Below are 27,566 nucleotides of genomic sequence, written 5' to 3'. Positions count from 1 at the left end.
TATTTCATTTTGTACAACGGTATCATCCATATAACCAGTTTCCACCAACAGTCCAATGAAGGAGGCCCTTCAGACAACATAACGAGGAAGGAGATGGCCACTTCATAACGGACGCTTGTCTCGTCTTCAAGCACTTTCCCAAGACAAGCAGTGACAAGAGGAATGGAAGGGGACAGTATGCTGACAGTAGGCTCTTCCTCTACATTCCTCTTGGATGATAAACTGGATGATACCGTTGTACAAAATGAAATATCTTACTGGTAGATGTCACAAGAAATCTCACAAGATATGGGATATATGGCTTGAGTCCACCTCTGCTACTGAAGCTACACCAAATACTGATAACTCTGTTGTACCTGGACCGGGCGGGTTTGTTATTTCTGAGAGGATGGTGGTGTGTAGTTGGCCCTCCTTGGTCCAACCAAAAAGGGGGCGCCAGTCAAAGGGGGCGCCCTGTAGATCCTGAGGGCCCAAAGTGAGCTAGTTCAGCCTTTGATAGCTGTCCTTGCTCACTGGGGACCAGAAACACCTCAGGTTGGAGGTTTTGGGACAACTTCTGAATGGCAGGCCTGCCAGCACTGGCTGAGATTTTGCTGTAGGTGTTTCTTTGCTTAGAGTTGCTAAGAGCGATAATTGCCATTATGTCACATATACCACTTTATGCTGTTTGCCCGAGCCTACAGACAAGTATCATATAAACATCATATCAGTTCTCTCCAATCTGTGTGAGTCTATTCTCTGGTGATCATTTAATTTGGTCAGAAGAGTACTGTGGTGTCAGAAGGGGATGAGCTTTCAGAGGGGGGCCCATAGCAACAGGGAGCCGGAAAATAACTCAGCGAGCCGCGCTACACAGTGTTTTGTATATAAAGTATTACAGATCACATTTACATTATATTGGACAGATGTAAGCTCCTCCCATCACTCACCATGTAGGTAGAGGGTCTTACTAATTGTAGTATGCTGTATGTTACAGAAGACGTTGTGTCCTTGTATGTCCTCTGTGATGGACACCATGGAGGTCTTGGTGAAGGTTCCATCCTCATTCTTAGTCAAGTTCTCAGGAATCCGGTCACCTCTTGGGAAATCACTCCAGGAAATGTCCAGCTCTGGGGGATAAAATCTCTTGGCCTCACAGATCAGAAGATGATTCTTGGTTTCCACAGTCAGGGTGAGGTGAGGGGTTACTGGGAATGAAATGAAATGATTGTTAATGCTGCCATGATGGAAACATTCCTCTTAGAAAGTCAAACAATGGTCAGTGTGCAGGGTATTGATTCCCTTTAGTATCATTATTATTATTATACAGGATTTATATGGCGCCAACAGTGTGCGCAGCGCTGTACAAAATGAAGGCAGACATTACAATACAATTTGGTACAAGAGGAAACAGAGGGCCCTGATCCTGAGAGCTTACAATCTAGGAGGAAGGGTTGAGTGATACAAAAGGTAATAGCTGTGGGGGAGGAGCTAATGGAGGAAATAAATGGCAGTTTAATAGGTAGAAGCAGGATAGACTTCTTTAAAGAGAAAGGTTTTCAGGGATTGTCTAAAGGTGGATAGATTTAGAGTTAGCCCCACAGATTGGGGTAAGGAGTCCCATAGGATGGGAGAAGCTCGGGAGAAGTCCTGGAGGCGTGCATGGGAGGAGGTGACACAGGAACTAGAGAGCAGAAAGTCTTGGGAGGATTGAAGAGAGCGGTTTGGTTGATATTTTGAGACCAGGTTAGTGATGTAGCTGGAGGCAGAGTTATGGATGGATTTGTAAGTTGTTGTTAGTATTCTGAATTTTATTCATTGGGTGAGTGGAGGACAGCGGAGGGATTGGCAGAGAGGGGTGGAGGACACTGGGTGGAGGCCAGTGGAGGGATTGGCAGAGAGGGGTGGAGGTCACTGAGTGGAGGTCAGTGGAGGGATTGGCAGAGAGGGGTGGAAGACACTGAGTGGAGGCCAGTGGAGGGATTGGCAGAGAGGGGTGGAGGACACTGAGTGGAGGCCAGTGGAGGGATTGGCAGAGAGGGGTGGAGGTCACTGAGTGGAGGCCAGTGGAGGGATTGGCAGAGAGGGGTGGAGGACACTGAGTGGAGGCCAGTGGAGGGATTGGCAGAAAGGGGTAGCAGATACTGAATGGTTGGTAAGGTGGCAGCAGTATTCATGATGGACTGGAGGGGGTGTGGCCTATGTAAAGGTAAGCCAATGAGGAGGGAGTTGCAGTAGTCAAGGCGAGAGATAACCAGGGAGTGAATGAGGAGCTTTGTGGTGTCATTGGTTAAAAAGGGGCGTATTCTGGAGATGTTGGTTGATGCAGGTTGATGATTTGGATAGTGATTGGATGTGGGCCTGAAAGGATAGTTCAGAATCCAGGGTTACCCCTCGCACCCTGACATGCGGAGATGGGTTGATAGTGGTGCTATTGATCCTGAAATTGGGGGAAGAGGCACGTGGGGGAGGAAGTATTATGTGCTCAGTTTCGGATAGATTGAGTTTGAGGAAGTGGTGTGAACTGGATGTCTGGTATGTCTGTTAGTAAATCGGAGCTGTGTGAGGAAACTGATGGGGTGACCTGAGGAGTAGAGAGATAGATTTGTGTGTCATCAGCATAGAAATGGTATTGGAAGCCATGAGAAGGTATCAGCTGACCCAAGGAAGAAGTGTAGATGGAGAATAGGAGAGGTCCAAGGACAGAACCTTGGGGGCCCCAACAGTATTATTCATATTACTAATGTCTTATTGGTCAGTGCCTCTTAGGGGTGGCTATATAGTTACATAGTTAGTCTGGCTGAAAAAAAACAAAAGTCCATCCAGTTCAAACATTAAAAGTTATAATCCCATTCCCACAGTTGATCCAGAGGAAGGTAAAAAACCCAGCAAAGCACGATCCAATCTGCTCCTGGTTCTATTTAGTTATTCTGAAAACTTTCAATACATTTAAAACTATAATTATATTCAGTCACTTTTATTATATTTTTTTTAAGTTTAATAAAGCTGAAGTTTAGTCCTTATATTTTGGCTTTCCTGGTTCCTCATCAGCAAATTAATGACATTTTCATATAAAACCTTTCTGTTTTCATTACATACCTTATTTTAGCCCAAGTGATGTCATAATAAATCTTTATACTTCTTCATGCAATGCAGGCAGATCATGGCTGGTGGGAGGGACTGGCAGCAGGGCCGGGACAAGGGGTGTGTGGGAGGGATGTAGGCCCTGGATGGAATGGTTTACTGTCGGGATGGGGGCGCCTTCCTTCTGTTACAAGGCAGACAGGCGTAGTGACAGCGGCATCAGTACTCCTGTCAGGCCAGCACTGGGAGTGGCAAGGAGAGAGCCGGGAGGTGATGCAGGCTGTGTTCTCTCTCCCCCCACTCCTTCCTGAGCAGCTCTCGTGTTCTCAGAAGCCGTTTGGCATCTTTTCCCTGGGCTCTGGATGACTTTGTCCCGGCACTGGCTGCCAGGGTGCTGTACTGAAAAAAATCACAGTGCCCTGCCTCAGTACTCCTCCCAAGAGCCCTCCGTCCTAATGAAATTAGCACTGTAACTGAAAGTCCCATACAGAATCATTATGTCTAATTGTACTTACCTGAGGATGACAACACTCAAGGCAATGGGTGTCCATATGTATCCCTATACTTATACACATTGATTATTGTTTTTGAGGTTTTATATAGTTGAATATATACTGTACATAGTCTGTTTTATAAAATAAACATTTGCATGACAAAGTGACAAAGGACTCCCAGAGCACTATGAGTTCTCTAAAGAAAGGGAGCACAGCAGTACCCATCCATTTTCAGACACGCTGTCTCTCCTGAAAAGCTATCTAAAGCCAAAAACAACAATTGTAATATATATATATACCCTGTGGTGGCTGCATTGCTGCCCTCCTGATCTGGGCTACAAACATGTCCTCCTCTTTTTCTTACATGGGTGCAGGGGAATCAGTAGTTTACAAAAGCTGCCATTGTGCTGTGCTGTGGTCCTGGTGTGTCTCTGCACCTTTAAGGAGGAATGGACTCCCTTCAGACATACCGGCCCCTAATTTAACCATTGTTATATATGTCCAAGATGGAAACTTTCATAGATTGAGTGAGTAGAGAAGCTGATGGTGCCGCTCCAAGCCAGAGAGCACACTTGCCGGTATGCAGAACATGAGAGCCCAATACAGTTCCTGGCGTATAGATCCTCAGAGAAGATGGATGCCACTCAAACCAGCCTAGTCAGGTCAGGATATGTGTGATGGCCTCAGCCACCACTCCAGCCATGCCCTTCATGCATTTCACCCCACCTACTGGGGCTTGGCCACCTCTGTGACCAAGCCCCAGTGATCAAGGCGAAATGTGTAAGAGGTCGTAGCTGGGGCAGCAACTGAGGACATCACACATATCCAGACCTGACTAGGCTGGTTTGAGTGGCATCCATCTCATTGATTCAAGTTAGGACCACACTATACAGAGACTTGATGGGACAGTGCAGCTTCCACATATATTCACAAATGTTGGGCAACCAAAAGCATCCATTTTTAGCAAAAAATGTTAGACTCTTTGTCCGAGGTTGCTAGGTGCTTCCTAAGCCCAGGTGTGGAATTTGACTGGGCGCCCCCTTTTTGGTTGGACCAAGGAGGGCCAACCACACACCACCATCCCCTCAGAAATAACAAACCCGCCTGGTCCAGGTACAACAGAGTTATCAGTATTTGGTGTAGCTTCAGTAGTAGAGGTGGACTCAAGCCATATATCCCATATCTTGTGAGATTTCTTGGGACATCTACCAGAAAGATATTTCATTTTGTACAACGATATCATCCAGATAACCAGTTTCCACCAACAGTCCAATGAAGGAGGCCCTTCAGACAACATAACTAGGAAGGAGATTACATTATTATTACATTACATTGAGTTTATATAGCGCCAAAGGGTTTGCTCAGCGCTGTACAATAGAGGGGGGGACAATACATGAAACATTACAGCAACTACGAACAGCACACGAGGGGTAAGAGGGCCCTACTCTTTCGAGCTTACAATCTGGGAGGGAGGGGGTAGTGGTACAGGAGGAAGTGGCTGTGGGGGATGGAGTGGTAGGAGGAATGGAGGAGAGCAGCAGTTAGGTGAGGGTGGGGTAGGCTTCCCTGAAGAGGTGGGTTTTCAGGGAGCGCCTGAAGGTGAGGAGGGAAGGTGACAGTCTGATGGATTGGGGTAGTGAGTTCCAGAGGATGGGGGAGGACCTGGAGAAGTCTTGCAGAAGTGCGTGTGAGGAGGAGACCAGGGAGCAAGATAGAAGGAGGTCCTGTGAAGAGCGAAGGGTACGGGTAGGGTGGTACTTGGGAATCAGGTCGGTGAGGTAGTTAGGGGCAGTGTTGTGAATGGCTTTGTAGGTCAGAGTGAGTAGTTTGAATTTGATGCGTTGGGCGATAGGGAGCCAGTGGAGGGAGAGGCAGAGGGGGGTGGCAGAGGTGGAGCGGGTGGTGAGGTGGATGAGTCTGGCCGCTGAGTTGAGGATGGTCTGAAGCGGGGAGAGCCTGCACTGGGGTAGGCCGGTGAGGAGGGAGTTGCAGTAGTCAAGGCGTGAGATAATCAGGGAGTGCACAAGTAGTTTAGCGGTGTCTGGGCTGAGGAAGGTGCGTATTTTGGCGATATTGCGGAGGTGGAGCCTGCATGTGTTTGTCAGTGATTTGACATGAGGTTGGAAGGAGAGGTTAGAGTCCAGAATGACCCCAAGGACTTTGGCTTGCGGGGCGGGATTGATGGTGGTGATGTTAGTAGTGATGGATAGGATGGGGGGGGGGCGCGGGCAGGAGGGAAGACGAGAAGCTCGGTTTTGGAGAGGTTGAGTTTGAGGAAATGGAGCGACATCCAGTCAGAGATGTCGTTTAGGAGGTGAGTGATGCGGGCGGAGAAAGTGGAGGTGAGGTGAGGGGTGGAGAGGTAGATTTGAGTGTCATCAGCATAGAGATGGTAGTTGAAGCCGTGGGAGTGTATGAGTTTGCCAAGGGAGGAGGTGTAGATGGAGAAGAGAAGGGGTCCAAGGACAGAGCCCTGGGGGACCCCAACAGAGAGGGGGAGGGAAGGGGAGGTGGCACCATTGTAGGAAACGCTGAAGGAGCGTCGGGATAGGTAAGAGGAGAACCAGGAGAGAGCGGTGTCTCTGATGCCAAGGGAGAATAGTTTATTAAGGAGGAGGGGGTGGTCAACTGTGTCGAAGGCCACGGAGAGGTCCAGGAGGAGGAGGACAGAGTAGTCGCCTTTGGCTTTGGCGGTTAGTAGGTCGTTGGTGATTTTGAGGAGGGCGGTTTCGGTGGAGTGTAGGGGACGGAAGCCGGACTGTAGTGGATCAAGGAGGTTGCTGTCAGTTAGGTGGGCGCTTAGGCGGTTGTAGACTAAGCGCTCCAGGAGTTTGGAAGTGAGTGGCAGCAGGGAGATGGGTCTGAGGTTGTTTGGGTCAGAGGGGTCCAGGGAGGGCTTTTTGAGTATGGGGGTGATGTGCGCATGCTTTAGGGGGGAGGGGAATACGCCGGTAGAGAGGGAGAGATTGAAGATGTGGGTGAGGGAGCAGATGAGGCAAGAGGGGGGTGACTGGAGGAGTCGAGAGGGGATAGGGTCTAGGGGGCAGGTAGTGAGGCGGGCTTCAGAGAAGACCCTGGTGACTTCCTCAGTGGTAGCGGGGCTGAAGGAGTGCAGAGCTGGTGGGGTTACGGTAAGCGGGGTCTTGGGTGTGGAGGGGGGCAGTGCGGTTGCGAGGTCAGAGGAGGGAAGAGATGAGGGGGAGATAGGGGGGGGGAGGCTAGGTGGGGAGGTAGATTGCGAGTTGACTATGTCCTGACGGATTGCATCAATTTTATTGTGGAAATGAGTGGCAATCTCGTGGGCGGTGAGTGAGGTACTGAGTGGAGGAGGGGGGGGAGAGAGCAGGGAGTTGAAGGTGGAGAAGAGTCGGCGAGGGCAGGAGGAGAGGGTGTTAATCAGGTTTACGAAGTAAGCCTGCTTGGCGGCGTGGAGGGAGGAGGTGTAAGTGAGGAAGGCAGATTTGTAGAGGGAGAATGAACGGGGGGACCTGGTTTTGCGCCATAGTCTCTCCAGCGCACGACTGCGACGTTTGAGGCATTTAGTGCTGTCATTCTGCCAGGGTTGGAGCGGTCTGGGTTTGATGTAGCGTGTGGTTAGGGGTGCCAGAGAGTCTAGGGTAGCTGATAGTGAGTCGTTGTACGTGTTAGTGGCTAGGTCAGGACAAGACAGTGGAAGGATGCTGTCGTGTAGGCGGTCGGCAGCTGAGTGGAGGGGGGCCGGGTTCAGGTTGCAAAGGTTGCGGCTGGTGATGGTTTGGCGCTCTGGGGGGGGGGAGTTAGGGGAAGGGGAGATGGAGAACGTGAGGAGGTGGTGGTCGGAGAGAGGGAAGGGGGTGTTAGAGAACTGGTTGAGGGTACAGAGGTGGGAGAAGACGAGGTCCAGGGTGTTCCCAATGATGTGGGTGGAGGATTGAGTGTGCTGTGTGAGCGCGAAGGAGGGTGGAGGAATTGGGAAGTGGCCGGGTTGTTGTCATTGATGGGGATGTTGAAGTCCCCGAGGATGATGGTTGGTAGTAGAGATGAGCGAAGAAATGAAAAATTCGATTCGACTGATTCGGCGAATTCGTGGACAATATTCGATTCGAGTCGAATAAATTCGCTGTGAATTTAACTTAAAAAAGGGTGTTTCTAGGCTTCAGAGAGACTTAATATTAGTGCAGAACACTGTACCTTTAATTTAAATGCCCTTGGAGTCTGCTGGGGAAGAGAAATAATACTGTCAGTCAGTATGACATGCAGATGAGTGCCGTCGATCTTAGAATCACCGCACACTTCACTCATTTGGGCAGTCACGGGGCCAAAACCAGAGTGTGGAGCCACAGTGTGGCGGTGGAGGCAGCAGCAATGGGAGGCCATACAGCACCCTATGACAAAAATGGAAACCACCAGCAGTGTGAGGAGACCTGAAAGTGGCACATGGCAGAGTGTGGCGATAGAGACAGCAGCAATGGGAGGCCGTACAGGGACCCATGACACACTCTGGACCTGGCAGCAGCATGAGGAGGCGGTACAGGGGCCCATGACAGATTACGGGCCTGGCAGCAGCATGAGGAGTCGGTACAGGGGCCCATGGCAGATTACGGGCCTGGCAGCAGCAATGGGAGGCCGTACAGGGACCCATGACACACTCTGGACCTGGCAGCAGCATGGGGAGGCGGTACAGGGGCCCATGACAGATTACGGGCCTGGCAGCAGCATGAGGAGTCGGTACGGGGGCCCATGACACACTCTGGACCTGGCAGCAGCATGAGGAGGCGGTACAGGGGCGCATGACAGATTACGAGCCTGGCAGCAGCAACTTGGACAGGAGGACGTTCAGCTTCTGCACCGTCGGGTGCGTGCTCGCAAACTGTTGTCTCTTGGAAACGGATTCCAAGAAAGACTGCTGACGGAATCCGTGAAGAGGAGTAGCAGGAGAAGGAGCATCTGAACGAGCGGAATATGCCAACAAGCGACAACAGGGGCCCATGACAGATTACGGGCCTGGCAGCAGCATGAGGAGTCGGTACGGGGGCCCATGGCAGATTACGGGCCTGGCAGCAGCTATGGGAGGCCCGTAATCTGCCAGCACCCTATGACAAAAAATGGAACCCACCAGCAGTGTGAGGAGACCTGAAAGTGGCACATGGCAGAGTGTGGCGATGGAGACAGCAGCAATGGGAGGCCGTACAGGGACCCATGAGAGACTCTGGACCTGGCAGCAGCATGAGGAGGCGGTATAGGGGCCCATGGCAGATTAGGGGCCTGGCAGCAGCTATGGGAGGCCCGTAATCTGCCAGCACCCTATGACAAAAAATGGAACACACCAGCAGTGTGAGGAGACCTGAAAGTGGCACATGGCAGAGTGTGGCGATGGAGGCAGCAGCAATGGGAGGCCGTACAGGGACCCATGAGAGACTCTGGACTTGGCAGCAGCATGAGGAGGCGGTATAGGGGCCCATGGCAGATTAGGGGCCTGGCAGCAGCTATGGGAGGCCCGTAATCTGCCAGCACCCTATGACAAAAAATGGAACACACCAGCAGTGTGAGGAGACCTGAAAGTGGCACATGTTTGGGGCATGATTCATGGCGGATTTAGTCAGTTGTGTCAGGAACTGGTGGTTTGAAATCCAGACTAATCCACGCCTGATTCATTTTCACAAACGTGAGTCTCTCCACACTTTGGGTGGACAGTCGTGTCCTCCGCGGAGTTGCAATACCTCCTGCCGCACTAAACACGCGCTCCGATGCCACGCTACTGGCCGGGCATGACAGCCTTTCAAGGGCAAATTCAGCTAGTTGGGGCCAAAGGTCAAGTTTCGTTGCCCAGTAGTCAAGGGGATTGTCTACCTCGGTTGGCAGGGTGCTGTCCAAGTAGGCCTAAGCCTGTTGTTTGAGGTCCTGCTCCAGGTCCACCTGATGCTGCTGCTGCTGCTGCGGCTGGTTAGTAGTTTCCTCACTGCGCTGGTGAAGAAAGCTACTCATCATCGACTGCAGACTGAGGCAGCCGCTGCTGGTGGAGCTGCCACTGCTCCTACCACCCCACCCCTCCCCTGCTGCCATGGCAGCGGAACACGAGCGCACAGGGCCCACAGTGTCTGAGGATGGACGTTGGCGCAGACAGGCAGAGACCAGCTGACTACATAGGTGTTTTTTATAGTACGTTATTTTGGCCTCCCTCTCAGCAGGTGTGAAAAAGGCCACCATTTTTGAACGGTAGCGAGGGTCCAACAAGGTGGACAGCCAAAAGTCATCCCTCTGTCTGATGGTTATTATTCGGCTGTCGCTACGCAAGCAACCGAGCATGCTATGGGCCATTTGTGCCAAGGAATGCGAGGGACTCCCTGCCTCCATCTCCACAGCATACTGCCACGGTGCGTCTAGGTCCTCTGTCTCCTCTTCCTCCTCCTCTACCAGATGCTCCTGCTCCTCCACTCCTGTCCGCTGAGTGGAAAAACCACCCATTTCACTCAATAATTCCTGAGCACCAATGTCCTCCTCTACCTCCTCCTCTTCTTCCAGTCCTGCCCCCACAGGGGCCATGTGGCGTTGAGATCTGTGCGCCACGTCTACCGCACCCTGACCAGCCATTGTTAACAGCATTTGTTCCAGGACGTGCAACAGAGGAATGACGTCGTTCATCCCATAGTCCTGCCGACTCACGAATAGCGTGGCCTCCTCAAAGGGCCTGAGCAAGCGCAGGTGTCACGCATGAGCTGCCAATGGCTGACATCTAAGTTACACAGGGAGTACCTTTATCTGCTTTTAACATCAGGAAATCTGTGATGGCCTTTTGCTGTTCGTAAAGGCGGTCTAACATATGTAGGGTTGAATTCCACCTTGTTGCAACGTCACAGCATGAGGAGTCGGTATAGGGGCCCATGGCAGATTAGGGGCCTGGCAGCAGTTATGGGAGGCCCATAATCTGCCAGCACCCTATGACAAAAAATGGAACACACCAGCAGTGTGAGGAGACCTGAAAGTGGCACATGGCAGAGTGTGGCGATGGAGACAGCAGCAATGGGAGGCCGTACAGGGACCCATGAGAGACTCTGGACCTGGCAGCAGCATGAGGAGGCGGTATATAGGGGCCTACGGCAGATTAGGGGCCTGGCAGCAGCTATAGGAGGCCCGTAATCTGCCAGCACCCTATGTCAAAAAATTCAACACACCAGCAGTGTGTGAGGAGAAATGAAAGTGGCACATGGCAGAGTGTGGCGATGGAGACAGCAGCAATGGGAGGCCGTACAGGGACCCATGACAGACTCTGGACTTGGCAGCAGCATGAGGAGGCGGTATATAGGGGCCCATGGCAGATTAGGGGCCTGGCAGCAGCTATAGGAGGCCCGTAATCTGCCAGCACCCTATGTCAAAAAATTCAACACACCAGCAGTGTGAGGAGACCTGAAAGTGGCACATGGCAGAGTGTGGCGATGGAGACAGCAGCAATGGGAGGCCGTACAGGGACCCATGACAGACTCTGGACTTGGCAGCAGCATGAGGAGGCGGTATATAGGGGCCCATGGCAGATTAGGGGCCTGGCAGCAGCTATGGGAGGCCCGTAATCTGCCAGCACCCTATGACAAAAAATGGAACACACCAGCAGTGTGAGGAGACCTGAAAGTGGCACATGGCAGAGTGTGGCGATGGAGACAGCAGCAATGGGAGGCCGTACAGGGACCCATGAGAGACTCTGGACCTGGCAGCAGCATGAGGAGGCGGTATATAGGGGCCTACGGCAGATTAGGGGCCTGGCAGCAGCTATAGGAGGCCCGTAATCTGCCAGCACCCTATGTCAAAAAATTCAACACACCAGCAGTGTGTGAGGAGACCTGAAAGTGGCACATGGCAGAGTGTGGCGATGGAGACAGCAGCAATGGGAGGCCGTACAGGGACCCATGACAGACTCTGGACTTGGCAGCAGCATGAGGAGGCGGTATATAGGGGCTTATGGCAGATTAGGGGCCTGGCAGCAGCTATAGGAGGCCCGTAATCTGCCAGCACCCTATGTCAAAAAATTCAACACACCAGCAGTGTGAGGAGACCTGAAAGTGGCACATGGCAGAGTGTGGCGATGGAGACAGCAGCAATGGGAGGCCGTACAGGGACCCATGACAGACTCTGAACTTGGCAGCAGCATGAGGAGGCGGTATATAGGGGCCCATGGCAGATTAGGGGCCTGGCAGCAGCTATAGGAGGCCCGTAATCTGCCAGCACCCTATGTCAAAAAATTCAACACACCAGCAGTGTGTGAGGAGAAATGAAAGTGGCACATGGCAGAGTGTGGCGATGGAGACAGCAGCAATGGGAGGCCGTACAGGGACCCATGACAGACTCTGGACTTGGCAGCAGCATGAGGAGGCGGTATATAGGGGCCCATGGCAGATTAGGGGCCTGGCAGCAGCTATAGGAGGCCCGTAATCTGCCAGCACCCTATGTCAAAAAATTCAACACACCAGCAGTGTGAGGAGACCTGAAAGTGGCACATGGCAGAGTGTGGCGATGGAGACAGCAGCAATGGGAGGCCGTACAGGGACCCATGACAGACTCTGGACTTGGCAGCAGCATGAGGAGGCGGTATATAGGGGCCCATGGCAGATTAGGGGCCTGGCAGCAGCTATGGGAGGCCCGTAATCTGCCAGCACCCTATGTCAAAAAATTCTACACACCAGCAGTGTGTGAGGAGACCTGAAAGTGGCACATGGCAGAGTGTGGCGATGGAGACAGCAGCAATGGGAGGCCGTACAGGGACCCATGACAGACTCTGGACTTGGCAGCAGCATGAGGAGGCGGTATATAGGGGCCCATGGCAGATTAGGGGCCTGGCAGCAGCTATGGGAGGCCCGTAATCTGCCAGCACCCTATGTCAAAAAATTCAACACACCAGCAGTGTGTGAGGAGACCTGAAAGTGGCACATGGCAGAGTGTGGCGATGGAGAAAGCAGCAATGGGAGGCCGTACAGGGACCCATGAGAGACTCTGGACCTGGCAGCAGCATGAGGAGGCGGTATATAGGGGCCTATGGCAGATTAGGGGCCTGGCAGCAGCTATAGGAGGCCCGTAATCTGCCAGCACCCTATGTCAAAAAATTGAACACACCAGCAGTGTGTGAGGAGACCTGAAAGTGGCACATGGCAGAGTGTGGCGAAGGAGACAGCAGCAATGGGAGGCCGTACAGGGACCCATGAGAGACTCTGGACCTGGCAGCAGCATGAGGAGGCGGTATATAGGGGCCTATGGCAGATTAGGGGCCTGGCAGCAGCTATGGGAGGCCCGTAATCTGCCAGCACCCTATGTCAAAAAATTCAACACACCAGCAGTGTGTGAGGAGACCTGAAAGTGGCACATGGCAGAGTGTGGCGATGGAGACAGCAGCAATGGGAGGCCGTACAGGGACCCATGAGAGACTCTGGACCTGGCAGCAGCATGAGGAGGCGGTATATAGGGGCCTATGGCAGATTAGGGGCCTGGCAGCAGCTATAGGAGGCCCGTAATCTGCCAGCACCCTATGTCAAAAAATTCAACACACCAGCAGTGTGAGGAGACCTGAAAGTGGCACATGGCAGAGTGTGGCGATGGAGACAGCAGCAATGGGAGGCCGTACAGGCACCCATGAGAGACTCTGGACCTGGCAGCAGCATGAGGAGGCGGTATATAGGGGCCTATGGCAGATTAGGGGCCTGGCAGCAGCTATGTGAGGCCCGTAATCTGCCTGCACCCTATGTCAAAAAATTTAACACACCAGCAGTGTGAAGAGACCTGAAAGTGGCACATGGCAGCAGAGTGTGGCGATGGAGACAGCAGCAATGGGAGGCCGTACAGGGACCATGACAGACTCTGGACTTGGCAGCAGCATGAGGAGGCGGTATATAGGGGCCCATGGCAGATTAGGGGCCTGGCAGCAGCTATGTGAGGCCCGTAATCTGCCTGCACCCTATGTCAAAAAATTTAACACACCAGCAGTGTGAAGAGACCTGAAAGTGGCACATGGCAGCAGAGTGTGGCGATGGAGACAGCAGCAATGGGAGGCCGTACAGGGACCATGACAGACTCTGGACTTGGCAGCAGCATGAGGAGGCGGTATATAGGGGCCCATGGCAGATTAGGGGCCTGCCAGCAGCTATGTGAGGCCCGTAATCTGCCTGCACCCTATGTCAAAAAATTTAACACACCAGCAGTGTGAAGAGACCTGAAAGTGGCACATGGCAGAGTGTGGCGATGGAGACAGCAGCAATGGGAGGCCGTACAGGGACCCATGAGAGACTCTAGACTTGGCAGCAGCATGAGGAGGCGGTATATAGGGGCCCATGGCAGATTAGGGGCCTGCCAGCAGCTATGTGAGGCCCGTAATCTGCCTGCACCCTATGTCAAAAAATTTAACACACCAGCAGTGTGAAGAGACCTGAAAGTGGCACATGGCAGCAGAGTGTGGCGATGGAGACAGCAGCAATGGGAGGCCGTACAGGGACCCATGAGAGACTCTAGACTTGGCAGCAGCATGAGGAGGCGGTATATAGGGGCCCATGGCAGATTAGGGGCCTGGCAGCAGCTATGTGAGGCCCGTAATCTGCCTGCACCCTATGTCAAAAAATTAAACACACCAGCAGTGTGAAGAGACCTGAAAGTGGCACATGGCAGAGTGTGGCGATGGAGACAGCAGCAATGGGAGGCCGTACAGGGACCATGACAGACTCTGGACTTGGCAGCAGCATGAGGAGGCGGTATATAGGGGCCCATGGCAGATTAGGGGCCTGGCAGCAGCTATGTGAGGCCCGTAATCTGCCTGCACCCTATGTCAAAAAATTTAACACACCAGCAGTGTGAAGAGACCTGAAAGTGGCACATGGCAGCAGAGTGTGGCGATGGAGACAGCAGCAATGGGAGGCCGTACAGGGACCCATGAGAGACTCTGGACTTGGCAGCAGCATGAGGAGGCGGTATATAGGGGCCCATGGCAGATTAGGGGCCTGGCAGCAGCTATGTGAGGCCCGTAATCTGCCTGCACCCTATGTCAAAAAATTTAACACACCAGCAGTGTGAAGAGACCTGAAAGTGGCACATGGCAGCAGAGTGTGGCGATGGAGACAGCAGCAATGGGAGGCCGTACAGGGACCATGACAGACTCTGGACTTGGCAGCAGCATGAGGAGGCGGTATATAGGGGCCCATGGCAGATTAGGGGCCTGGCAGCAGCTATGTGAGGCCCGTAATCTGCCTGCACCCTATGTCAAAAAATTTAACACACCAGCAGTGTGAAGAGACCTGAAAGTGGCACATGGCAGCAGAGTGTGGCGATGGAGACAGCAGCAATGGGAGGCCGTACAGGGACCCATGAGAGACTCTGGACTTGGCAGCAGCATGAGGAGGCGGTATATAGGGGCCCATGGCAGATTAGGGGCCTGGCAGCAGCTATGTGAGGCCCGTAATCTGCCTGCACCCTATGTCAAAAAATTTAACACACCAGCAGTGTGAAGAGACCTGAAAGTGGCACATGGCAGCAGAGTGTGGCGATGGAGACAGCAGCAATGGGAGGCCGTACAGGGACCCATGAGAGACTCTGGACTTGGCAGCAGCATGAGGAGGCGGTATATAGGGGCCCATGGCAGATTAGGGGCCTGGCAGCAGCTATGTGAGGCCCGTAATCTGCCTGCACCCTATGTCAAAAAATTTAACACACCAGCAGTGTGAAGAGACCTGAAAGTGGCACATGGCAGCAGAGTGTGGCGATGGAGACAGCAGCAATGGGAGGCCGTACAGGGACCCATGAGAGACTCTGGACTTGGCAGCAGCATGAGGAGGCGGTATATAGGGGCCCATGGCAGATTAGGGGCCTGGCAGCAGCTATGTGAGGCCCGTAATCTGCCTGCACCCTATGTCAAAAAATTTAACACACCAGCAGTGTGAAGAGACCTGAAAGTGGCACATGGCAGCAGAGTGTGGCGATGGAGACAGCAGCAATGGGAGGCCGTACAGGGACCCATGAGAGACTCTGGACTTGGCAGCAGCATGAGGAGGCGGTATATAGGGGCCCATGGCAGATTAGAGGCCTGGCAGCAGCTATGTGAGGCCCGTAATCTGCCTGCACCCTATGTCAAAAAATTTAACACACCAGCAGTGTGAAGAGACCTGAAAGTGGCACATGGCAGCAGAGTGTGGCGATGGAGACAGCAGCAATGGGAGGCCGTACAGGGACCATGACAGACTCTGGACTTGGCAGCAGCATGAGGAGGCGGTATATAGGGGCCCATGGCAGATTAGGGGCCTGGCAGCAGCTATGTGAGGCCCGTAATCTGCCTGCACCCTATGTCAAAAAATTTAACACACCAGCAGTGTGAAGAGACCTGAAAGTGGCACATGGCAGCAGAGTGTGGCGATGGAGACAGCAGCAATGGGAGGCCGTACAGGGACCATGACAGACTCTGGACTTGGCAGCAGCATGAGGAGGCGGTATATAGGGGCCCATGGCAGATTAGGGGCCTGGCAGCAGCTATGTGAGGCCCGTAATCTGCCTGCACCCTATGTCAAAAAATTTAACACACCAGCAGTGTGAAGAGACCTGAAAGTGGCACATGGCAGCAGAGTGTGGCGATGGAGACAGCAGCAATGGGAGGCCGTACAGGGACCATGACAGACTCTGGACTTGGCAGCAGCATGAGGAGGCGGTATATAGGGGCCCATGGCAGATTAGGGGCCTGGCAGCAGCTATGTGAGGCCCGTAATCTGCCTGCACCCTATGTCAAAAAATTTAACACACCAGCAGTGTGAAGAGACCTGAAAGTGGCACATGGCAGCAGAGTGTGGCGATGGAGACAGCAGCAATGGGAGGCCGTACAGGGACCATGACAGACTCTGGACTTGGCAGCAGCATGAGGAGGCGGTATATAGGGGCCCATGGCAGATTAGGGGCCTGGCAGCAGCTATGTGAGGCCCGTAATCTGCCTGCACCCTATGTCAAAAAATTTAACACACCAGCAGTGTGAAGAGACCTGAAAGTGGCACATGGCAGCAGAGTGTGGCGATGGAGACAGCAGCAATGGGAGGCCGTACAGGGACCATGACAGACTCTGGACTTGGCAGCAGCATGAGGAGGCGGTATATAGGGGCCCATGGCAGATTAGGGGCCTGGCAGCAGCTATGTGAGGCCCGTAATCTGCCTGCACCCTATGTCAAAAAATTTAACACACCAGCAGTGTGAAGAGACCTGAAAGTGGCACATGGCAGCAGAGTGTGGCGATGGAGACAGCAGCAATGGGAGGCCGTACAGGGACCCATGAGAGACTCTGGACTTGGCAGCAGCATGAGGAGGCGGTATATAGGGGCCCATGGCAGATTAGGGGCCTGGCAGCAGCTATGTGAGGCCCGTAATCTGCCTGCACCCTATGTCAAAAAATTTAACACACCAGCAGTGTGAAGAGACCTGAAAGTGGCACATGGCAGCAGAGTGTGGCGATGGAGACAGCAGCAATGGGAGGCCGTACAGGGACCATGACAGACTCTGGACTTGGCAGCAGCATGAGGAGGCGGTATATAGGGGCCCATGGCAGATTAGGGGCCTGGCAGCAGCTATGTGAGGCCCGTAATCTGCCTGCACCCTATGTCAAAAAATTTAACACACCAGCAGTGTGAAGAGACCTGAAAGTGGCACATGGCAGCAGAGTGTGGCGATGGAGACAGCAGCAATGGGAGGCCGTACAGGGACCCATGAGAGACTCTGGACTTGGCAGCAGCATGAGGAGGCGGTATATAGGGGCCCATGGCAGATTAGGGGCCTGGCAGCAGCTATGTGAGGCCCGTAATCTGCCTGCACCCTATGTCAAAAAATTTAACACACCAGCAGTGTGAAGAGACCTGAAAGTGGCACATGGCAGCAGAGTGTGGCGATGGAGACAGCAGCAATGGGAGGCCGTACAGGGACCCATGAGAGACTCTGGACCTAGCAGCAGCATGAGGAGGCGGTATATAGGGGCCTATGGCAGATTAGGGGCCTGGCAGCAGCTATAGGAGGCCCGTAATCTGCCAGCACCCTATGTCAAAAAATTAAACACACCAGCAGTGTGAGGAGACCTGAAAGTGGCACATGTTTGAGGCATGATTCATGGCGGATTTAGTCAGTTGTGTCAGGAACTGGTGGTTTGAAATCCAGACTAATCCACGCCTGATTCATTTTCACAAACGTGAGTCTCTCCACACTTTGGGTGGACAGTCGTGTCCTCCGCGGAGTTACAATACCTCCTGCCGCACTAAACACGCGCTCCGATGCCACGCTACTGGCCGGGCATGACAGCCTTTCAAGGGCAAATTCAGCTAGTTGGGGCCAAAGGTCAAGTTTCGTTGCCCAGTAGTCAAGGGGATTGTCTACCTCGGTTGGCAGGGTGCTGTCCAAGTAGGCCCAAGCCTGTTGTTTGAGCTCCTGCTCCAGGTCCACCTGATGCTGCTGCTGCTGCTGCGGCTGGTTAGTAGTTTCCTCACTGCGCTGGTGAAGAAAGCTACTCATCATCGACTGCAGACTGAGGCAGCCGCTGCTGGTGGAGCTGCCACTGCTCCTACCACCCCACCCCTCCCCTGCTGCCATGCCAGCGGAACGCGAGCGCACAGGGCCCACAGTGTCTGAGGATGGACGTTGGCGCACAAAGGCAGAGACCAACTGACTACATAGGTGGTTTTTATAGTACGTAATTTTGGCCTCCCTCTCAGCAGGTGTGAAAAAGGCCACCATTTTGGACCGGTAGCGAGGGTCCAACAAGGTGGACAGCCAAAAGTCATCCCTCTGTCTGATGGTTATTATTCGGCTGTCGCTACGCAAGCAACCGAGCATGCTATGGGCCATTTGTGCCAAGGAATGCGAGGGACTCCCTGCCTCCATCTCCACAGCATACTGCCACGGTGCGTCTGGGTCCTCTGTCTCCTCCTCCTCCTCCTCTACCAGATGCTCCTGCTCCTCCACTCCTGTCCGCTGAGTGGAAAAACCACCCATTTCACTCAATAATTCCTGAGCACAAATGTCCTCCTCTACCTCCTCCTCTTCTTCCTGTCCTGCCCCCACAGGGGTCATGTGGCGTTGAGATCTGTGCGCCACGTCTACCGCACCCTGACCAGCCATTGTTAACAGCATTTGTTCCAGGACGTGCAACAGAGGAATGACGTCGTTCATCCCATAGTCCTGCCGACTCACGAATAGCGTGGCCTCCTCAAAGGGCCTGAGCAAGCGGCAGGTGTCACGCATGAGCTGCCAATGGCTGACATCGAAGTTACACAGGGGAGTACCTTTATCCGCTTGTAACATCAGGAAATCGGTGATGGCCTTTCGCTGCTCGTAAAGGCGGTCTAACATGTGTAGGGTTGAATTCCACCTTGTTGCAACGTCGCAGATCAGGCGATGCTGTGGAATTCCGTTCTGCCGCTGCAGCTCAATGAGGGTGTTCTTTGCGGTGTAGGAATGGCTGAAATGCATGCACAGTTTACGTGACATTTTAAGGATGTCTTGCAGTGGGATGGTGGATTTTAGGAACCGCTTGACAACCAGATTGAACACGTGAGCCATGCATGGCGCATGGCACAACCTTCCTTGACGCAGAGCAGACACCATGTTCTTTCCGTTGTCAGTCAACATGGTTCCGATTTTTAGTTTGCGCGGAGACAGCCATCTGTCGATTTCTCTGTTCATTACACTCAGCAGTTCCTCCCCTGTGTGACTACGTTCGCCAAGGCATACCAGGTGCAGCACAGCGTGACACCGTTGCGCCCTGCACATGTGATATGCCGGTCGGGTAATGGGACTTGGCACGGGGGTGGCGGCTGAGGACACGGCGGAAAAAGAGGTGGTAGAGGCGGACATGCTTGCTGGACCAAGGACGTGCAAACGTGGAGGCAAAAGCGTCGTGACCTGTCCAAGTTGCTGGTGCGGCTGTGCCGGCACCACGTTCACCCAGTGGGCCGTAAATGACATGTACTGTCCCTGACCGTAGTTACAGCTCCACACGTCGGCGCTGCCGTGCACTTTGGCAGAGACCGACATGCTCAAAGACTGGCCCACCATCTCTTCTACATGTGAATGCAGGGCTGGCACTGCCTTTTGGGCAAAGAAATGACGGCTTGGCACTCTCCACCGCGGCGCGGCACAAGCCATCATTTCTCGGAAAGGTGCTGAGTCCACCAGTTGGAAAGGGAGGGACTGCAGCACCAGCAACTTGGACAGGAGGACGTTCAGCTTTTGCACCGTCGGGTGCGTGCTCGCAAACTGTTGTCTCTTGGATACGGATTCCAAGAAAGACTGTTGACGGAATCCGAGAAGAGGAGTAGCAGGAGAAGGAGCATCTGAACGAGCGGAAGATGCCAATGAGCGACAACTCCCCTCAGCAGAGGTGTTGGAGCCTTGACTGGCTGATAGAGGGCGATTGACGACGTCGGGTGACGGAGCAAGTAACGGAGCGGGTGATGGAGCGGGGGCTGGGGCAGGCAGAACCGCCGTATGTTTATCACGGTTTTCCCAGGCCACCGAATGGTGACGCTGCATATGCTGACGCAACGCTGTAGTCCCAACATGGGCCCCCTGGCCACGCTTGCATTTCTGGCCACATAGTCGACATACGGCTACGTTTACTTCCTCGGGCGGCTTGAGGAAAAATTGCCACACCACCGAGTAGGAAACTTTGCCCCCGCTACTCTTCACTGGCTGACTGCTACTTCCTCCGTGCGCACCGGCACCACTACTGGCCGTGGTGGTAGACTGCAGTGGAGCTGGTGCTCTACTCCGTGGACGTTTGGCTCCACTGACACTGATGCGACCCTGCTGCTGTCTCCTGGGCAACCCACCGACTGTTTTGCTCGCTGCCAAGCTGCCACCCTCTTCTCCTGATGATGCGGAAGAAATTGCCTGATGACGACGAGGCTGCCAAGTGCGATCAACCTCCTCATCATCAAGTAGGGTCTCCGCCTCACTACTAGCCCCCTCGGCTGCGTCTGGGTCAGGAGACAGACCTGTCTCTAGACCGGCTACCGAGCCACTCTCCTCGCCAGTACTTGTTCGCTTGGCTGCTGAAAAGGCCGATGTCTCCCCCCGTTCCTGACCGCCCTCTGTTAGCTCTTCCTCACTGTACAGTGGGGCTGAGCCCACAGCATGCGATACTTCGCTTGGTGAGGGAACAGCAAAGGACAGGGGCAGGTAGAGGACACGTGATTTCAGTGGGCTTGGTCCCGGGCCATGCCAACTAACGGTTGTGTCTGACGTACCCACCGACCGTTGGCTGTAGGTGTCAGAGGTGACCTGGGAAGAGGAAGACGACCGAGCCAACCAATCAATGACGGCAGGGTTGTCGGTGGAGACACGACCGCTGGATGACACCGGGAGCACTGGCCTCTGGCTGCGAATACTGCTGCCTCGACCCCTTCCTCTGCTGCCACGTCTGCTCGCTCCTAAAACATTGCCTCCTCTGCCACTCCTCTGCATGTTGTCTGACATACTATTTAATTCAACGATTAGGTGTCCCTGAGTAACAATTCTCTGGCACTCAGTAACAATTCTGTCTGTCCCTGAGTATGAATTCTGTGGCCCTGAGTAACAATTCTGTGTCTGTGCGAGTAACAATTCTGTGTCTGTGCGAGTAACAATTCTGTGTCTGTGCAAGTAACAATTTTGTGTCTGTGCGAGTAACAATTCTCTGGCACTCAGTAACAATTCTGTCTGTCCCTGAGTAACAATTCTCTGGCACTCAGTAACAATTCTGTCTGTCCCTGAGTAACAATTCTCTGGCACTCAGTAACAATTCTGTCTGTCCCTGAGTATGAATTCTGTGGCCCTGAGTAACAATTCTGTGTCTGTGCGAGTAACAATTCTGTGTCTGTGCAAGTAACAATTTTGTGTCTGTGCGAGTAACAATTCTCTGGCACTCAGTAACAATTCTGTCTGTCCCTGAGTAACAATTCTCTGGCACTCAGTAACAATTCTGTCTGTCCCTGAGTAACAATTCTCTGGCACTCAGTAACAATTCTGTCTGTCCCTGAGTATGAATTCTGTGGCCCTGAGTAACAATTCTGTGTCTGCGCGAGTAACAATTCTGTGTCTGTGCAAGTAACAATTTTGTGTCTGTGCGAGTAACAATTCTCTGGCACTCAGTAACAATTCTGTCTGTCCCTGAGTAACAATTCTCTGGCACTCAGTAACAATTCTGTCTGTCCCTGAGTAACAATTCTCTGGCACTCAGTAACAATTCTGTCTGTCCCTGAGTATGAATTCTGTGGCCCTGAGTAACAATTCTGTGTCTGTGCGAGTAACAATTCTGTGTCTGTGCAAGTAACAATTTTGTGTCTGTGCGAGTAACAATTCTCTGGCACTCAGTAACAATTCTGTCTGTCCCTGAGTAACAATTCTCTGGCACTCAGTAACAATTCTGTCTGTCCCTGAGTAACAATTCTCTGGCACTCAGTAACAATTCTGTCTGTCCCTGAGTATGAATTCTGTGGCCCTGAGTAACAATTCTGTGTCTGTGCGAGTAACAATTCTGTGTCTGTGCAAGTAACAATTTTGTGTCTGTGCGAGTAACAATTCTCTGGCACTCAGTAACAATTCTGTCTGTCCCTGAGTAACAATTCTCTGGCACTCAGTAACAATTCTGTCTGTCCCTGAGTAACAATTCTCTGGCACTCAGTAACAATTCTGTCTGTCCCTGAGTAACAATTCTCTGGCACTCAGTAACAATTCTGTCTGTCCCTGAGTAACAATTCTCTGGCACTCAGTAACAATTCTGTCTGTCCCTGAGTAACAATTCTCTGGCACTCAGTAACAATTCTGTCTGTCCCTGAGTATGAATTCTGTGGCCCTGAGTAACAATTCTGTGTCTGCGCGAGTAACAATTCTGTGTCTGTGCAAGTAACAATTTTGTGTCTGTGCGAGTAACAATTCTCTGGCACTCAGTAACAATTCTGTCTGTCCCTGAGTAACAATTCTCTGGCACTCAGTAACAATTCTGTCTGTCCCTGAGTAACAATTCTCTGGCACTCAGTAACAATTCTGTCTGTCCCTGAGTATGAATTCTGTGGCCCTGAGTAACAATTCTGTGTCTGTGCGAGTAACAATTCTGTGTCTGTGCAAGTAACAATTTTGTGTCTGTGCGAGTAACAATTCTCTGGCACTCAGTAACAATTCTGTCTGTCCCTGAGTAACAATTCTCTGGCACTCAGTAACAATTCTGTCTGTCCCTGAGTAACAATTCTCTGGCACTCAGTAACAATTCTGTCTGTCCCTGAGTATGAATTCTGTGGCCCTGAGTAACAATTCTGTGTCTGTGCGAGTAACAATTCTGTGTCTGTGCAAGTAACAATTTTGTGTCTGTGCGAGTAACAATTCTCTGGCACTCAGTAACAATTCTGTCTGTCCCTGAGTAACAATTCTCTGGCACTCAGTAACAATTCTGTCTGTCCCTGAGTAACAATTCTCTGGCACTCAGTAACAATTCTGTCTGTCCCTGAGTATGGATTCTGTGGCCCTGAGTAACAATTCTGTGTCTGTGCGAGTAACAATTCTGTGTCTGTGCAAGTAACAATTTTGTGTCTGTGCGAGTAACAATTCTCTGGCACTCAGTAACAATTCTGTCTGTCCCTGAGTAACAATTCTCTGGCACTCAGTAACAATTCTGTCTGTCCCTGAGTAACAATTCTCTGGCACTCAGTAACAATTCTGTCTGTCCCTGAGTAACAATTCTCTGGCACTCAGTAACAATTCTGTCTGTCCCTGAGTAACAATTCTCTGGCGCTCAGTAACAATTCTGTCTGTCCCTGAGTATGAATTCTGTGGCCCTGAGTAACAATTCTGTGTCTGTGCGAGTAACAATTCTGTGTCTGTGCAAGTAACAATTTTGTGTCTGTGCGAGTAACAATTCTCTGGCACTCAGTAACAATTCTGTCTGTCCCTGAGTAACAATTCTCTGGCACTCAGTAACAATTCTGTCTGTCCCTGAGTAACAATTCTCTGGCACTCAGTAACAATTCTGTCTGTCCCTGAGTATGAATTCTGTGGCCCTGAGTAACAATTCTGTGTCTGCGCGAGTAACAATTCTGTGTCTGTGCAAGTAACAATTTTGTGTCTGTGCGAGTAACAATTCTCTGGCACTCAGTAACAATTCTGTCTGTCCCTGAGTAACAATTCTCTGGCACTCAGTAACAATTCTGTCTGTCCCTGAGTAACAATTCTCTGGCACTCAGTAACAATTCTGTCTGTCCCTGAGTAACAATTCTCTGGCACTCAGTAACAATTCTGTCTGTCCCTGAGTAACAATTCTCTGGCACTCAGTAACAATTCTGTCTGTCCCTGAGTAACAATTCTCTGGCACTCAGTAACAATTCTGTCTGTCCCTGAGTAACAATTCTCTGGCACTCAGTAACAATTCTGTCTGTCCCTGAGTAACAATTCTCTGGCACTCAGTAACAATTCTGTCTGTCCCTGAGTAACAATTCTGTCTGTCCCTGAGAATGAATTCTGTGGCCCTGAGTAAGAATTCTCTGGCACTCAGTAACAATTCTGTCTGTCCCTGAGTAACAATTCTCTGGCACTCAGTAACAATTCTGTCTGTCCCTGAGTAAAAATTCTGTGGCCCTAATAACGTTTCTGTGGCCCTAAGTAACAATTCTCTGGCACTGAGTAACAATTCTGTCTGTCCCTGAGTATGAATTCTGTGGCCCTAACTAGCGTTTCTTTGTCCCTAAATAACGATTCTGTGGCCCTCATTAACAAGTCTGTGTCCCTGAGTAATGGTTCTCTGTCCCTAAGTAACTTCTCTCTGTCCCCAATTCTCGTTTCTGTGGCCCTAACTCTGTCCCTGTCCCTAGTACAGAGCGGTCTGCCTCTGTTCAATGACTGCAGGCAAATGAAGATTTCCAAAATGGCCGCTATATATACCTCGACCATTACACAGTGCTGGCTGGCTGGCTGCTGATTGGCTGATGCGATCACATGTCGTTGAGGAATGCATTATGGGGCAGCGCGCCTTGTCTGCGCGCCTTCCCCGACATCCCCGCTCCGTCGCCGCACATGTCAGCCGCCATTTTCGGAAAAATTTCGATTCGCGCGTCCGAATTAGGCTGTTTTTCGGATTCGGCACGAATCGAAATTTTTCCGATATTCGACTCGAATTCCACTTCGGATACTTCGATTCGCTCATCTCTAGTTGGTAGCTCAGAGGAGAGGAAGAAGGGAAGCCAGGCAGCGAAGTCATCCAGGAAGCGGGGTATGGATCCGGGAGGCCTGTAGATCACTGCGATCCTTAGGGGGGTGGGTGAGAAGAGCCGGATGCAGTGAGCCTCGAAGGAGGAGAAAGTTAGGGAGGGAGGATTAGGGAGGACCTGGAAGGTGCTCAGCGGTGATAGGAGCAGGCCGACCCCACCACCTTTGTGACCGCTCAGTCTTGGTGAATGGGACCAGACGAGACCTCCATAGGAGAGTGCCGCAGGGGAGGTAGTGTCAGTGGCCTGTACCCAGGTTTCGGTGATGGCTAGGAGGTTGAGGGAGCGGGAGATAAAGAGGTCATGGATGGCAGTGAGTTTGTTGCAGACCGAGCGGGCGTTCAGGAGTGCAACCGAGAGAGGGGGGATGGATGCGGGGAGAAGGGGCACAGATATGAGGTTGAGGGGGTTACGGCAGCTGGCGGGAGCAGGGGGGTCCCTAGAGGAGGGGTGAGGTGGCGAGGGGCCAGGGTTCGGGGAGATGTCCCCAGCAGATAGGAGAAGGAGAAGGGTGAGGAAGGTGGCATGGGAATGGGAAGTGTAGGAGCGTGTGGGTCTGATAGTGGTGGCACGTGGGTCGACGGGGGAGTGGAGTAGCAGGAGGAGGTGGTGAGTGCCGTAGTGGGGAGAGGGGAGTAGTGAAGGGGCAATGTAGAGCTGTTTTGGGGGGGTAGGCGGGTAGAGGGAGGCGATTTTTGGGATGGTGGAGAGGAAAATGAGGAGGAGGAGTGCAGGAGGCATGTTGGGGTGGGTGGGGTGACAGTTGGGTCAGGGGAGGTGAAGGGATACAGGTCAGGGCAAGGTGTGTGGGGAATCTGTGTTACCGTGGGAGAGTCATTAGAGTCCTTCTGTAGGGGTAGAGTGAGGGTGGAGGGTGGCAGCTGGTTGGCAGCAGTCTGTGGGTGCAGTAAGCTGGCGACCATGGGTGCTGTGGCATGTCTTCAGTGGGTACGGTGGTTCGGCTAGTGGAGGGGTCGTAGGGTGCGATGGCTGGGGGTGATGGTAGGCACGGCGACTGGTGATGCTGGCGGCTCGGTGACTGGGGTTGTTGAGGCCAGGCGTCGGGTGCTGAGGGCTCGGCGTCGTGAGGCGCTCAAGGTGTTGAAGGATCGTCATCGGAGTCGAGCGGGGCGTTGCGGTAGCGATCGTCGGCCCTGCGTGGTTTGTGCTCAATCGTGATCTGTTGCGGCCGGTAGGAGAGACCGCGGCTTCAAGGGTCGTGGTGGGCCATTAGTCGCCGGGGCGTCGCCAGAGGGAATAGCGTGCCGGAAATCAGGGTGCTGGGCGAGCGGTCCCTGGTGTGGTGGCTGGCTGGTAATCCCAGGTGGGGTGGTGGGCAGGGGATCCCCGGTGGGATGGTGGCCGTGCTATCCCTGGTGGGGTAGTAGCGATCCCTGGAGGGATAGTGGCTTAGGGTCCCTGGTGGTTTGGGGTTTCAGGTGGATGGTGGGATCCCTGAGTGAGTGAGTCCCTGGAGGCTGGCGGTGTGATGGTGGTTGGGCTCCCTGGTGGGTAGTGGGTGCCCCTGGTGAGGTACCTGGTGTCCTGGAGCGTCAGGGTGGAGGTGGATCCCTCCTGGGTTAGCAGGACCGTTGGTGGTGGTGGTAGCTTCCCGGAGCAGCGGAGGCGTCCCGCCGCGGCCGCAATTCCCGCCGCGATTCCAGCCACGGCTGGCAGGAAACACCGCGGCTTCGGGTGCCGCGGTAGGCCTCAGGCTGCTGCGAACTGCCGGAGCTCCGCTGGAGGGACGGAGTGACTGTGGGTGTTGGTGGGGACCTCGGCAGCAGACACAGGGGCCCGGATGGGCCCTGATGGCAGCGGTAGGGGCGCAGGGGTGATCCCCTGATCGGCGGGGACCGAGGAGCGGAGTGGCAGTAGTCCGGGCTGATGCCCGGCGATCCTGGTCGGCCGCGCCGGAAATCGAGGCCGCGGCTTCAGGTGCCGGGTAGGCCGCAAGTCCCGGAGCTCCGGGAGAAAGGTCCAGTGGCCTTCCCTGGCTGGCGAACAGGGACCGGAGGGTCGTGGGGCCCCCGTCAGGGTCCGCTGCCGCCCAGATGGCAGCGGATTGGGGCCGGGGGAGCAGGAGCTCGCCGAGACACGTCCGTCTCGCCGGACGTCCGGATGTCTGTAGGAGATGGCCACTTCATAATGGACACTTGTCTCGGCTTCAAGCACTTTCCCAAGACCAGCAGTGACAAGAGGAATGGAAGGGGTCAGTATGCTGACAGGAGGCTCTCCCTCTACATTCCTCTTGTCACTGCTTGTCTTGGGAAAGTGCTTGAAGCCGAGACAAGCGTCCGTTATGAAATATCCATCTCCTTCCTAGTTAATGTGGTGGATGTTTTGTTTTAAATGCTGCATTATCCATTGACATACTTCCATAGACCCAGTCTGTTCAGACAGTATGATCACCTGCTGACTTGGCACCATCCATAGACAGCTTAACTCTTCAATAAGACATAGAAGTGAAATCCAACACAATGTAACTTCAGATAATTGCAGTACAGAGGATGTATTTTCCAGTCTTTTGAAATGCAAGAGGACAATGACTTTCCTAAGCCAGAAGTACTGGCACTGACTGAGGGAACATAGAAGAAGAAACAGAGAGGGTCTATTTAGGGCTGAATTAACTAGTACTAAACAGGAGGTGGAGACAGAGGAAGAAAACAAGTAAATACGTTGTAGTGGCCTAAAACAGCCCCTAGACTTCAGTATACATCAAAGCAATATTACCCAATGCAATTCAATACAACACAGAATGACACAGCCCCAGATGATCCACATGGGCTCACCACCTTCTCGTAACCTTCTTAGTGCA

The 27,566-nt window shown here is 52.8% G+C and overlaps 1 protein-coding gene across 1 annotated transcript in view; it reads right to left on the bottom strand.

The window, feature by feature from the left end:
* The window catches only part of LOC149437711 (uncharacterized), an 87,086-nt gene that overhangs the window by 10,127 nt on the left and 49,393 nt on the right, over nucleotides 1-27,566 (bottom strand). Inside the window, exon 8 of the mRNA XM_089660704.1 lies at nucleotides 930-1,187. Coding sequence (XP_089516830.1) covers nucleotides 930-1,187 — 258 coding nt within the window. The remainder of the gene's footprint in view (nucleotides 1-929; nucleotides 1,188-27,566) is intronic.

Source organism: Staurois parvus, unplaced genomic scaffold (genome assembly GCF_062004578.1).
Source record: "Staurois parvus isolate SC_StPar_1 unplaced genomic scaffold, SC_StPar_1.0 ptg001265l, whole genome shotgun sequence".
In the NCBI taxonomy this organism is placed as follows: Eukaryota; Metazoa; Chordata; class Amphibia; order Anura; family Ranidae; genus Staurois; species Staurois parvus.
Note: the sequence above shows the minus strand (reverse complement) of the source record. Positions and strands in the feature narration are given on the sequence as shown.